The sequence below is a fragment of the Engystomops pustulosus genome, chromosome 7 (genome assembly GCF_040894005.1).
Source record: "Engystomops pustulosus chromosome 7, aEngPut4.maternal, whole genome shotgun sequence".
NCBI classification, from domain to species: domain Eukaryota; kingdom Metazoa; phylum Chordata; class Amphibia; order Anura; family Leptodactylidae; genus Engystomops; species Engystomops pustulosus.
In genome coordinates, this window is record NC_092417.1 from 37274105 (window position 1) to 37288398 (window position 14294).

A 14294-nucleotide genomic window follows, 5' to 3' on the forward strand; every position below is an offset into this window, starting at 1 on the left:
ATTTCTGGTTGATCTGCTGGTGGCTGTACTTTCTGCAGTGCATGTACTAGCCAATTCTGAGCAATTTGTAGTGAGACTTGCGACCGCTGTGTTCTGCGCTTAGTGACGCACATATCCATAGCAAAGACCGAAGTGGGAAAATTTAGTAGGGGTTGGATTTCAATTAGGCACTAACTCAGTGTCATCTCATCTGGCATAGTAGTGTGCTTTGATACTTGGCTAGAAAATAGCCATAGGAGAATACAAAGAGCTTACTTACGCATACAGTAGCGTTCTATATATTTGATTTCTGGTTGATCTGCTGGTGGCTGTACTTTCTGCAGTGCATGTACTAGCCAATTCTGAGCAATTTGTAGTGAGACTTGCGACCGCTGTGTTCTGCGCTTAGTGACGCACATATCCATAGCAAAGACCGAAGTGGGAAAATTTAGTAGGGGTTGGATTTCAATTAGGCACTAACTCAGTGTCATCTCATCTGGCATAGTAGTGTGCTTTGATACTTGGCTAGAAAATAGCCATAGGAGAATACAAAGAGCTTACTTACGCCTACAGTAGCGTTCTATATATTTGATTTCTGGTTGATCTGCTGGTGGCTGTACTTTCTGCAGTGCATGTACTAGCCAATTCTGAGCAATTTGTAGTGAGACTTGCGACCGCTGTGTTCTGCGCTTAGTGACGCACATATCCATAGCATAGACCGAAGTGGGAAAATTTAGTAGGGGTTGGATTTCAATTAGGCACTAACTCAGTGTCATCTCATCTGGCATAGTAGTGTGCTTTGATACTTGGCTAGAAAATAGCCATAGCAATAGGATAGCATTGTTTGGTTTTAAAAACTCAAAAAAAAACAAAAAACACAAAAAAAAACAAAAAACACAAAAAAAAACAAAAAAAAGTTTAAAAAAAAATAAAGTTATAACTCTTATTTTAAAAATGTTTAACCCGAGGGCTAGGGGTAGAGGACGAGGGCGGGGACGTGGGCGTCCAACTACTGCAGGGGTCAGAGGCCGTGGTCCTGGGCGGGGTGAGACACCACCCGCTGATGAGGGAGCAGGGGAACGCCGCAGAGCTACACTCCCTAGGTTCATGTCTGAAGTTACTGGGACTCGTGGTAGAGCACTGTTGAGGCCAGAACAGTGCGAACAGGTGATGTCGTGGATTGCTGACAATGCTTCGAGCAATTTGTCCACCGCCAGTCAGTCTTCCACGCAGTCCACCCATGTCACCGAAATCGCCACTCCTCCAGCTCCTGCACCTCAGCCTCCTCCCCCCCAGTCTGCCCCCTCCCAGGAAAATTTGGCATTTGAACCGGCATACTCTGAGGAACTGTTTTCTGGACCCTTCCCACAGTCACAAACCACTTGTCCGGTTGCTGCTGAGCTATTTTCCGATGCCCAGGTTTTCCACCAGTCACAGTCTGTGGGTGATGATGACCTTCTTGACGTAGTGGAAGTGTGTAAAGAGGTGTCCGACGATGAGGAGACACGGTTGTCAGACAGTGGGGAAGTTGTTGTCAGGGCAGGAAGTCCGAGGGGGGAGCAGACTGAGGGATCGGAGGATGATGAGGTGACAGACCCAAGCTGGGTTGAGAGGCCGGGTGAACACAGTGCTTCTGAGACGGAGGAGAGTCCTCGACCAGAACAGGTTGGAAGAGGCAGTGGTGGGGCCAGACGGAGAGGCAGGGCCAGAGCTGGTGCATCAGCGCCAAATGTGTCAACTAGTGAAGCTCCCGTGGCGAGGGCTCTTGCGGCGAGGGCTAGATCTTCAGAAGTCTGGAGGTTCTTTAAGGAAACACCGGATGACCGACGGACTGTGGTGTGCAACATTTGCCAAACCAGGCTCAGCAGGGGTTCCACCACTACTAGCTTAACTACCACCAGTATGCGCAGGCATATGAATGCTAAACACCCCACTCAGTGGCAACAAGCCCGTTCACCTCCGGCCGTGCACACCACTGCTCCTTCCCCTGTGTCAGCTGCTAGTCAGCCCCCTGCCCAGGACCCTGCCACAAAAACCCCATCGTCGCCTCCACGATCCTCCACAGCATCCACCAGCGTTCAGCTCTCCATACCCCAGACGCTGGAGCGGAAACGCAAATATAGTGCAACCCACCCGCACGCCCAAGCCCTTAATGTGCACATTTCCAGATTGCTAAGCCTGGAGATGCTGCCCTATAGGCTAGTAGAGACCGAGGCCTTTCGCAGCCTCATGGCGGCGGCCGCCCCTCGGTATTCGGTCCCCAGCCGCCACTACTTTTCCCGATGTGCCGTCCCAGCCCTGCACCAGCACGTGTCAGACAACATAATCCGTGCCCTGACCAACGCCGTTTCTGACAAGGTCCACCTGACCACGGACACGTGGACGAGTGCTGCCGGGCAGGGCCACTATATATCTCTGACGGCATATTGGGTTAACTTGGTGGAGGCTGGGACCGAGTCTGACCCTGGGGCTGCTCATATACTGCCGACGCTGAGGATTGCGGGGCCTACCTCGGTCCAGGTGTTTCAGGCCTACTATGCCTCCTCCTCCTCCCACCCCTCCTCCACCTCCTCCTCCGAACTACCATCCGTGGGCACGGCGCCATCAGTCGGTAGCTCTAGGCACAGCAGCAGTGCCGTCGCTAAGCGACAGCAGGCGGTGCTCAAACTGCTGAGCCTAGGCGACAAAAGGCACACCGCCCAAGAGCTATTACAGGGCATCACGGCGCAGACTGATCTGTGGCTGGCACCGCTGAACCTCAAGCCGGGAATGGTTGTGTGTGACAACGGCCGTAACCTGGTGGCGGCTCTGCAACTCGGCAGACTGACACATGTGCCATGCCTGGCCCATGTGTTAAATCTGATAGTTCAGCGTTTCCTCAAGACATACCCCAATCTGTCTGATTTGCTCACGAAGGTGCGCCGCATCTGTGCGCATTTCAGGAAGTCCAGCCCAGATGCTGCCACTCTCAGGGCAGCGCAGCGCCGCCTCCAACTGCCCGCTCACCGACTGTTGTGCGACGTGCCCACGAGGTGGAATTCAACACTGACCATGTTATCCAGAGTTTACCAGCAGCGCAGAGCGATTGTAGACTGCCAGATGTCAACTTCCACCAGAACTGGTAGTCAGGTCAGTCAGCTTCCTCAAGTCTACAATGAGGAGTGGACGTGGATGTCTGATATCTGTCAGGTGCTGAGTAACTTTGAGGAGTCAACACAGATGGTCAGTGGCGATGCCGCCATCATCAGCCTCACCATCCCGCTGCTTGGCCTGTTGAAAAACTCTCTGGTCAGCATGAAGTCGGAAGCTTTGCGCTCGTCACAAGAGACAGGGGAAGAATATTCCCTTGTTGATAGCCAAAGCACCCTCAGGTCTGTTTCTCAGCGCATATCGGAGGAGGTGGAGGTGGAGGAGGATGAGGAGGAAGAGGAGGAGAATGTTGGCGAGACACAAGAGGGGACCATTGTTGAGTCCTTTACTGTTCAGCGTGTATGGGCAGAAGAAGAGGAGTTGGAGGAGTTGGAGGAGGAGGAAATGGACAGTCAGGCCAGTGAGGGGAGTGAATTCTTACGCGTTGGTACTCTGGCGCATATGGCAGATTTCATGCTAGGCTGCCTATCCCGTGACCCTCGCGTTCAAAGAATTTATTCCAGCACCGATTACTGGGTGTTCACTCTCCTGGACCCACGGTACAAGCAAAATCTTTCCACTCTCATCCCTGCAGAGGAAAGGAGTGTGAGAATGCATGAATACCAGCAGGCCCTGGTGCACAAGCTGAAACAGTATTTCCCTTCTGACAGCGCTAGCGGCAGAGTGCGTAGTTCTGCGGGACAAGTAGCGAGGGAGAGTAGGCGAGCAGGCAGCTTGTCCAGCACTGGAAAGGGTACGCTTTACAAGGCTTTTGCCAGCTTTATGTCACCCCAGCAAGACACTGTCACCTGTCCCCAGTCTCGGCAGAGTAGGGCTGATCTTTACAGAAAGATGGTGAGGGAGTACGTAGCTGACCATACCATCGTCCTAAATGATCACACAGCTCCCTACAACTACTGGGTTTCAAAGCTGGACATGTGGCACGAACTGGCGCTGTACGCCTTGGAGGTTCTTGCCTGCCCTGCCGCTAGCGTCTTGTCCGAGCGGGTTTTCAGTGCAGCTGGTGGCATCATCACCGATAAGCGTACACGCCTGTCGACTGACAGCGCTGACAGGCTGACGCTTATTAAAATGAATAAAGGCTGGATTTCTCAGAATTTCCAATCTCCACCAGGTGAAGGAAGCTCAACCTGAATAATTGATCCACTCCTCCTCCTCCTCATTTTCCTCCTTCTCCTCCTCTTTGTACAGTAAAGCAGAGGAAAATGGCTATTTTTTGACAGGGCCCACTGGCTCTTGCTATAGTACTTCATGCATTTAATTTTTCTGGAGGGCCACCTACCCGGTCCTCTGTTTGAAACAATTTTTGTGAGTGCCACATACAGGCACTCAATCTATTCCATTTTACTGCAGGGCCACCTACCTGCTCCTCTGGTTTGAAACATTTTTGGGACTGCCACATACAGGCACTCAATCTATTCCATTTTACTGCAGGGCCACCTACCTGCTCCTCTGGTTTGAAACATTTTTGGGACTGCCACATACAGGCACTCAATCTATTCCATTTTACTGGAGGGCCACCTACCTGCTCCTCTGGTTTGAAAAATGTTTGGGACTGCCACATACAGGCACTCAATCTATTCCATTTTACTGCAGGGCCACCTACCTGCTCCTCTGGTTTGAAACATTTTTGGGACTGCCACATACAGGCACTCAATCTATTCCATTTTACTGGAGGGCCACCTACCTGCTCCTCTGGTTTGAAAAATTTTTGGGACTGCCACATACAGGCACTCAATCTATTCCATTTTACTGCAGGGCCACCTACCTGCTCCTCTGGTTTGAAACATTTTTGGGACTGCCACATACAGGCACTCAATCTATTCCATTTTACTGGAGGGCCACCTACCTGCTCCTCTGGTTTGAAACATTTTTGGGACTGCCACATACAGGCACTCAATCTATTCCATTTTACTGCAGGGCCACCTACCTGCTCCTCTGGTTTGAAACATTTTTGGGACTGCCACATACAGGCACTCAATCTATTCCATTTTACTGGAGGGCCACCTACCTGCTCCTCTGGTTTGAAACATTTTTGGGACTGCCACATACAGGCACTCAATCTATTCCATTTTACTGCAGGGCCACCTACCTGCTCCTCTGGTTTGAAAAATGTTTGGGACTGCCACATACAGGCACTATCCAAATTAAATTGTCTCCATAGCAGCCTCCACACGTTGTCTCCATTGCTACCTCCAAAAGTCGTCCATATAGCTGCCTCCATACATCGTCCCTTTATCAAACGAGGTGTGTCAGGCAGAAATTTGGGTTGTTTTCATGGATTCCACATCAAAGTTGTTAACTTTGTCGCCACCCTGCTGTGTTATCCACAAAATATACTGGCAAACTTTTACCATTTAGGGATATTATTTCAGCGCTTCTTGCGCATCTGTTTACATTCCCCTCACCCGGCATATCCTAAACTTATAAGAACGCTACTACACTTGATCTTATACAAAAGGTTCTTAGAAGTGCTGTTTGGGGAGTAGCCTAGAGACAGGGGCTTGGATTGGCGAAAGCTCGCCTGGCAGCGGAACGCCAGCTCCATGCGCATCATGCGCTTCTTGCGCATCTGTTTACATTCCCCTCACCCGCCATATCCCAAACTTATAAGAACGCTACTACACTTAACTTGGTGCAGGCTGGGACCGAGTCTGACCCTGGGGCTGGTCATATACTGCCGACGCAGAGAATTGCGGGGCCTACCTCGGTCCAGGTCTCAAAGGCCTACTATACCTCCTCCCACCCCTCCTCCACCTCCTCCTCCTCCGAATTACCATCCGTGGGCATGGCGCCATCAGTCGGTAGCTCTAGGCACAGCAGCAGTGCCGTCGCTAAGCGACAGCAGGCGGTGCTGAAACTGCTGAGCCTAGGCGATAAAAGGCACACCGCCCAAGAGCTATTACAGGGCATTCCACATCAAAGTTGTTAACTTTGTCGCCACCCTGCTGTGTAATCCACAAAATATACTTGCAAACTTTTACCATTTAGGGATATTATTTCAGCGCTTCTTGCGCATCTGTTTACATTCCCCTCACCCGCCATATCCTAAACTTATAAGAACGCTACTACACTTGATCTTATACAAAAGGTTCTTAGAAGTGCTGTTTGGGGAGTAGCCTAGAGACAGGGGCTTGGATTGGCAAAAGCTCGCCTGGCAGCGGAGCGCCAGCTCCATCCCAAGATCCAACTAACATAGTTGCAGCACCTTTAATCTACTACTAGTTCACTGCCTCCATAATAATAATAATAATAATCTTTATTTATATAGCGTCATCATATTCTGTAGCGCTTTACAAATCATAGGAAACAAATACAAATGTAATGTAACAGAGCACAACATTTGTATGGAACAACAGGAGTGAGGTCCCTGCTCGCCAGAGCTTACGGTTTATGAAGATGATGGGGTAACACGAGGTAAAAGAATATTTAATGGTCAAGCCATTCTTCTTAGGGAATAGAAAAAAATATAATAAATGGAATTGCTGTCGCTTGAACCACTCAGCCGTCATCTTATATACCAGGTCCAGGGTGAATGGGACTGCAGAGAAGTCTGGTGCCTGTTGGTTGCTGGATAACAGATGGGAGGACGACACAGGACGGGTTAGTAGAAGAGTTAAAACTTCATGCAGTTAATGAGTGTTATAGGCTTGCCTAAAGAAATGGGTTTTAAGAGCACGTTTGAAACTTTGGAGGTTAGGTATTAGTCTGATAGTCCGGAGCAGAGCATTCCATAGAATTGGTGCAGCTCTAGAGAAGTCTTGGAGACGCGAGTGGGAGGTCCGCACTAGGGTAGAGGTTAATCTAAGATCACTGGCGGATCTAAGAGCACGGGTTGGGCAATAGACTGAGATAAGAGAGGAGAGGTAGGGGGGTGCAGCATTATACAGAGCTTTATGGATGAGGGTTATTATTATTTTAAACTGTATTCGAAAGGAGACTGGCAGCCAGTGCAGCGACTGGCATGAACTGTAAGCATACATGGTCCCCTTATCAAACGAGCTGTGTCAGGCAGAATTTTGGGTTGTTTTCATGGCTTCCATGTTAACTTTGTCGCCACCCTGCTGTGTAATCCACAAAATATACTGGCAAACTTTTATCATGTACCGATATTATTTGAGCGCTTCTTGCTCACCTCCTTTGGTTCCTCTCTGCCACCCATTGGTTTGAAGCCTGAGTCCATTTAGGGTATGTCGCCATGACACTCTCTAGCCTGCTGCCGCTGCCTCTGCATGCCGTCCCCTATAGTGTCAGGGTCAATTATTGGATGTTTTAGATGCTATCTAGCTTCATTCTGTCACTCTGTCATGGCCATGCTGTTGCCCATAATTTTGGCATAATGGTGCGATTAAGCAGCCTCAGAGGCATCCATGCATGCTGCCCCTGCTGTTTCCTGTCCATTTCCGTGGTGTTTCCATCCTTTTCTGAGGTTCCCAGGTGTTTGGCCAAGCTTCCCTGTGCAGAGCCTTGGTCCCCTTGAAAAATGCTCGAGTCTCCCATTGACTTCAATGGGGTTCGTTATTCGAGACGAGCACTCGAGCATCGGGAAAAGTTCGTCTCGAATAACGAGTACCCGAGCATTTTAGTGTTCGCTCATCTCTAGTCGCGAAAATTGCACTTACTTTCACTCAGCCCAGCTCGGTGTTTTCCATTGCGTTCCGATGCTCTTCAGCGCAGCAGCGCCACCTAGTGAACGTCGGAGGAACTACCTTAATAAATCCCGGCCGGACCCGAATCCACCGCAGAGAACGCGCCGCTGGATCGCAAATGGGTAGGGTAAGTAAATCTGCCCCAATATGTATGGATTTAGTTTTGCTTTATTACTTTTAAACATATGTTTCTTCTAAAGGAAATCTTCCATCAAAATCCTTCATGATAAACCAGGGGCACATACTCATAGACTCAGGCCCCGTGACTGTGTAATCTTCTTATATGTGTTATCCATGGCCTCCTTTGTTCTAAAATCAACCTTTAAATTTATGCTATTGAGCCCCCCAAAGGGCTCCTGGGGGTGTTACCAGATCCTTTCTGTAGCTTCACAGTTTGTTTCACTGTGCACCTCCCATTGTGTATTGAAACTTTCTCTATTGAAGATAGAGATAACAGCAGGCAGAGGGAGGGATGTGCTGAAGGAGCAGTGTTGGGAGGGTGAGATAGTGTAACAGCCTGTGACCTACAGCATGATTTGCATAATTGTAAAAGTTGATTTTAAAAGGAAAGGAGGCCATGGATAACAAACATAAGAAGCTTACCACAGACCTGGTGCTTCACAGGCTGTTACACTGTACAGGAGACATCCCCCCTCCCACTGTGTGCTGGAATTAGCTCTGCTGCAGTGAGATTACATTAGGCAGAGGGAGGGGGAAGTGCTGAGGGAACCGAGGGGAAGACTGTGTAACAGCCTGTGAAGTTACAGCACAGTGGAGGTCTGGTAACACCCATTAGTATAATCGATTAACCCCTTAACGCTCTGCGCCGTAGCTCTACGGCGCAGAGGTATAAGGGATGTATGAAGAGGGCTCACGGGCTGAGTCCTCTTCATACAAAGGTGGGGGTTTTTGCATTTTGCACAAAACCCCCACCGCTAATAACCGCGGTCGGTGCTTGCTATTAACACCTTCTTTGCCGCCGGCAAAGTCGCCATCTTTTTTTCGATCGCCACGCCCCCGAACGTCATCGGGGGGCGGCGATCGGTTGCCATGGTAGCCTCGTGTCTTCTCTTGACACGAGGCTACATGGCAGCTGCAGATTCGTTACAATGAGCCAGTGGCTCATTGTAATGAATGTGCTGCAAAAATGCCATATATTGCAATACAGAAGTATTGCAGTATATGGTAGCAGCGATCTGACCATCTAGGGTTAATGTACCCTAGATGGTCTAAAAGATAGTGAAAAAAAAAAGAAAAAAAAAAGTTTAAAAAATAAAAAAAATTTATAAAATATTAAAAATTCTAATCACCCCCCTTTCCCTAGAACTGATATAAAACATAATAAACAGTAAAAATCACAAACATATTAGGTATCGCCGCGTCCCAAAATGTCCGATCTATCAAAATATAAAAACGGATATGGGCGGCGGTGACCTCCGAGGCGGGAAATGGCGCCCAAATGTCCGAAATGCGACTTTTACACCTTTTTACATAACATAAAAAATGAAATAAAAAATGATCAAAATGTCGCACAGACGTCAAAATGGTAGCAATGAAAACGTCGCTTCATTTCGCAAAAAATGAGCCCTCACACATCTCCGTGCGCCAAAGTATGAAAAAGTTATTAGCGTCAGAAGATGGCAAAAAAATTTTTTTCTTTTTTGTACACATTCGTTTTATTTTTGAAAATGTATTAAAACACAATAAAACCTATATAAATTTGGTATCACCGCGATCGCACCGAACCAAAGAATAAAGTAGGTGTGTTATTTGAAGCGAAGAGTGAAAGTCGTAAAAACTGAGCCCACAAGAACATGACGCACGTGCGGTTTTTTTCAATTTTTCCACGTTTGGAATTTTTTTTCAGCTTCGCAGTACACGGCATGTTAAAATAAATAACATTACGGGAAAGTAAAATTTGTTACGCACAAAATAAGCCCTCACACAGGTCTATACACGGAAAAATGAAAAAGTTATGGATTTTTGAAGTTGGAGAGTGAGAAATGAGGCGAAAAACCCTCCGTCCTTAAGGGGTTAAAGGAGGAAGGAGGCCATGGGTAACACATATAAGTAGATGACCGCAGTCACAGTGCCTGGATCTATGAGTAATGTCCCTGGTTTATCATGATGGATTTTAACTGTAGATTTCCTTTAAACTCACAATTATTAATTGTCATAGCATTTGTTCTTGTTTATGCCAATATTGCCCAGAAAACCCATTTAAGAATAAAAAGGAATCAAAACATTGTTTTTAAAGGGACTGAAGATATGGGCCTTATTACCTTATTATTCTCCCTCTAGGTGCGGGATGACAATAAACGTCAGCATCCTTGTCTGGTGGAATTCTCCAAACTTCCAGAAACAGAAAAGAATTATAACCTGCAAATGTCCACTGAGACTTTAAAGTGAGTTATAAAGGAAATCCACCACTAGAGTAACTATTAATGCGACTGGGTAGATCCAGAACAGAAAGTACAAACAAATCACATTTTAAATAAGAAATTAAACAAAATAGTAGGTTTAACTATACGAGTCAAATAAGTGATAACAATTTAGGTGGCACATTCTGTGGTTTGTTTATTTTCTCATTTAGCCTTTTCTAGTTATATTCTATTTAAAAACGCATGCACATTCCATTATGCACATGTTAAGCCCATTTCTTAAACAGTAACAGTTTTATGATCCTTCACACACTGCATATTTTCTTCAGTTTTTGTTTAAATGCTACGCCTACAATTCCCAGAAAGCCTTGAACAGCGGGCCCATCCTTCTGCTCATGCAGTGCTGCTCAATCCTTTGAAAATCACACGCCCATTCCACTGCAAATTTGATTAGCCCATTTCTTAAAAATGAATAATATTAATCAGTTTCTGTAATCCCTGCACACTGGTTATTTTCTTCATTTTTTTTGTTTAAACGCTGAGACTGCAATTCCCAGAAAACCTTGCACAGTGGGCTGCGTAGTGAGATCATCCTCCTGCTATTGCAGTGCTGCTCAGTCCATATTAAAACTCTTTTCCACGCAATCTGCTCAATCCCTGAGTGGCTTTCCAGCTGGTTTACCTGTTCTACATCACAATGGGCATATCTGAATGTAATATAGCTTTTTCCCATGTCACCCTCTGTGTGGTTTGCATACTATAGTGTGAATGCAGCCTTAGTAAGCACAGGGGAAAGCAGTTTCCCTTGAAAGAGAGAATGTTCTAGGTACCTAGAACAAAAAAACATATTATTCAATCTAGTTCTGTTTTGTGTATTACTTTTAGCATGATTTTGACTATGGTATTGTGTTTGCACAGGACATTGCTTGCTCTTGGATGTCTCATTGTTCATTCAAATCAAACTGCGGAAGAAAATTTGAAAAAAGTTAAGCTCCCAAAAAAGTAAGTCATTTAAATACTCTAATTTTAATTAGTTTATGCAAAAAGTGTGGGCACTGCGAATGTATGAATCATGAATTGAATCACAACAATTCATGTAATTTAAAGCCTTATTTTTCTGTTGTAGACGTCTCCACCTGCTGGTGATTATATGCACTGTCCTCCAAGAACAGTTTTCATTTTGTACCACTTAAAATAATTATTTTTATAGCTTAAATTTTCATATTTTTATGCTCGAATTTTGGTTAATTTAGTTCTTTGACTGTAATCACTTTCTACTTTTATCAGCAATCAATGTCTTGATCTTTTGGCAGAAAACTGCCTTGGATTGGTTGGGTTGTATGATAATACTGTATTTTCGGACTATAAGTCGCACCGGATTATAAGGCGCACCATCAATAAATGCCTGCTAAAACGTCTAGGTTCATATATAAGGTGCGCCGGATTACAAGGATGAATGACCAGCAGGTGGCAGACCTGTGCACAGTTCAGGGCAGCTGTTGTCTGTAAGTACGGTTCATATATAAGGCGCACTGGACTATAAGGCGCACCTTTTATTTCTGAGAAAATCAAAGGATTTTTTTGTGCGCCTTATAGTCCAAAAAATACGGTAAGTACAGTTTCTCCAGGCGAACCCTTCTATTTATAGAAACTAAAAACTATTTATATTCAGCGGCTTCCATGATGGTTCTCGCTCTCTTCCGTTGGGAATAGTCCGTTTTTAATTCATTAGGCAGCACGGCGGGAATTCTACTTCTCTAACAGATAAAGGGACAGTCAGCGTCTGCTGCATCCATGTTACCACCAGCTCTCCTAAATGCTATACTATTGCCTCCTGACAGCTATATGATGTCCAATGGCTACAAACCTGCCCCTTTGGACCTCTCGGATGTGAAACTGTTACCAGCCCAAGAAGTTCTAGTTGATAAACTTGCCGAGAATGCACACAATGTCTGGGCAAAAGATAGAATCAAACAAGGATGGACCTATGGCATCCAACAGGTAAGTCCCATCACATGCTGCTTCATGCAAAGGTTCTTATCTCATACGATAGGATTGTCTCAATGTGATGAATCATTTCTTCTTCTGGAGCCTCACTCTTTTAATCTACTTTTTTGTTTTATTCATTTATTTTTAATATTAACTATATATAAACATATGCACAACTCATTAAATCGATCTGATATGATAGCTAACCATACCATCACCAAGGATCATGTTGCTATTTATTGTACATTTGAAAGAAACCTGTGAAATGGAAAATGTTGTGTGATCTGCATACATAATTGTATAGAGAAGGCAGAGCTACATATATTAAATAGTGTCCTATCTGAAGGCAGCATGTTATAGAGCAGGAAGAGCTGAGCCATTGTACATAGCGTCCTATCTGCAGGCAGCATGTTATAGAGCAGGAAGAGCTGAGCCATTGTACATAGTGTCCTATCTGCAGGTAGCCTGCTATAGAGCAGAATGAACTGAGAAAATCATACATAGTGTCCTATCTGCAGGCTGCCTGTTATACAGCAGGAAGGTCTGAGCCAATTGTACATAGTGTCTTATCTGCAGGCAGCATGTTATAGAGCAGGAGAATCTGAGCATATTGTACAGTGTCCTATCTTCAGGCAGCATATTATAGATCAGTAGGAGCTGAGCATTATGCACATAGTGTCCTATCTGCATGTTATAGTGCAGGAGTAGCTTAGCAGATTGTACACATTGTCTTATGTGTAGGTAGCACATTATAGAGCAGGAGAAGCTGAGTAGATTGTTTATAGTCTCCTAGCTGCAGGAAGCATGTTATAGAGCAGGAGGAGCTGAGCAGATTGTACATAGTCTCCTATCTACATACAGCATGTTATAGAGCAGGAGGAGTTAAGTAGATTGTACATAGTGTCCTATATGCAGGCAGCATGTTTTAGAGCAGGAGGAGCTGAGAACATTGTACATAGTGTCATATCTGCAGGCAGCAGTTTATAGAGCAGAAGGAGCTAAGTAGATTGTACATAGTGTCCTATATGCAGGCAGCATGTTATAGAGCAGGAGGAGCTGAGAACATTGTACATAGTATCCTATCTACAGGCAGCAGGTTATAGAGCAGAAGGAGCTAAGTAGATTGTACATGGTGTACACCCCTTTGCCTTACAAAACGTTTTCATAACTTACATATGAAAGTTTCTTAAAGTTCCGTCTTATTCATTTAGGATCTAAAGAATAAACGAAACCCTCGCTTGGTGCCATACGCTTTACTTGATGAACGAACTAAGAAATCTAATAGAGACAGTTTACGTGAAGCTGTCAGAACATTTATTGGATATGGTTATAACATCGAACCACCAGACCAAGAAATCAGTAAGTTCACCAAATACAACTCATGCCGGCGAGGACCAAAAGTAACGAAAATACATTAGAGAAAAGCAGAAGATTAGAAAAAGACAGGAAGCCATGTAAATGAGTGGGAGGGGGGAAGCGTAGTATTATTATATTATACTATAGTCTCTATAGTCTGGATAAAATTCATCATGATATTATTCAAATACATTACCCTGAAATATGGCACAATGTGATATTATATTCACGGATGGGAATAATCATTGCCTCTTACCTGTGATCCAATACATGAATACATAAAATTTGTTTTTTTCTTGAATGTTCCTTCATTGTCATATCTATTCATATAGTTCCATAACATATGTGTCTTTACCATTTATTTCATCCCTCTAGTTTTATATTCTAGGATATTATTGCCTCTGCCAAATACATTTTATTTCATTATTTTATCTGCTTTTTCTTCACAGCTGACCAAATGATGGAGCGAGTCAGCATTGACAAAATTCGCTTCTTCAGGGTGGAGCAGACCTACGCTGTGACATCAGGGAAGTGGTATTTTGAGTTTGAGGTGGTCACCGGAGGCGATATGCGTGTAGGCTGGGCCCGGCCCAGCTGTAGACCCGATATTGAACTTGGAGCAGATGATCGGGCGTTTGTATTTGAAGGAAGCAGAGTAAGTGACCTCACATTCGGGTACATTTTATATCTATAGTATGGAGAACTATGGTTATAATTGGGCCAAAATAAGTTTGCTGTCCATACTATCCAATTACCAGCTCTTCTATCTTCTAGGGAACTTCTGGTTATG

The 14294-nt window shown here is 45.2% G+C and overlaps 1 protein-coding gene across 15 annotated transcripts in view; it reads left to right on the top strand.

Annotated features, from left to right (window-relative positions):
• Positions 1-14294, top strand: part of RYR3 (ryanodine receptor 3) — a 434191-nt gene that overhangs the window by 221886 nt on the left and 198011 nt on the right. For all 15 annotated transcript variants that reach the window (XM_072115452.1, XM_072115453.1, XM_072115457.1 and 12 more), the window contains 5 exons: positions 10080-10183; positions 11078-11161; positions 12001-12160; positions 13360-13507; positions 13954-14159. In XM_072115452.1, coding sequence (XP_071971553.1) covers positions 10080-10183; positions 11078-11161; positions 12001-12160; positions 13360-13507; positions 13954-14159 — 702 coding nt within the window. The remainder of the gene's footprint in view (positions 1-10079; positions 10184-11077; positions 11162-12000; positions 12161-13359; positions 13508-13953; positions 14160-14294) is intronic.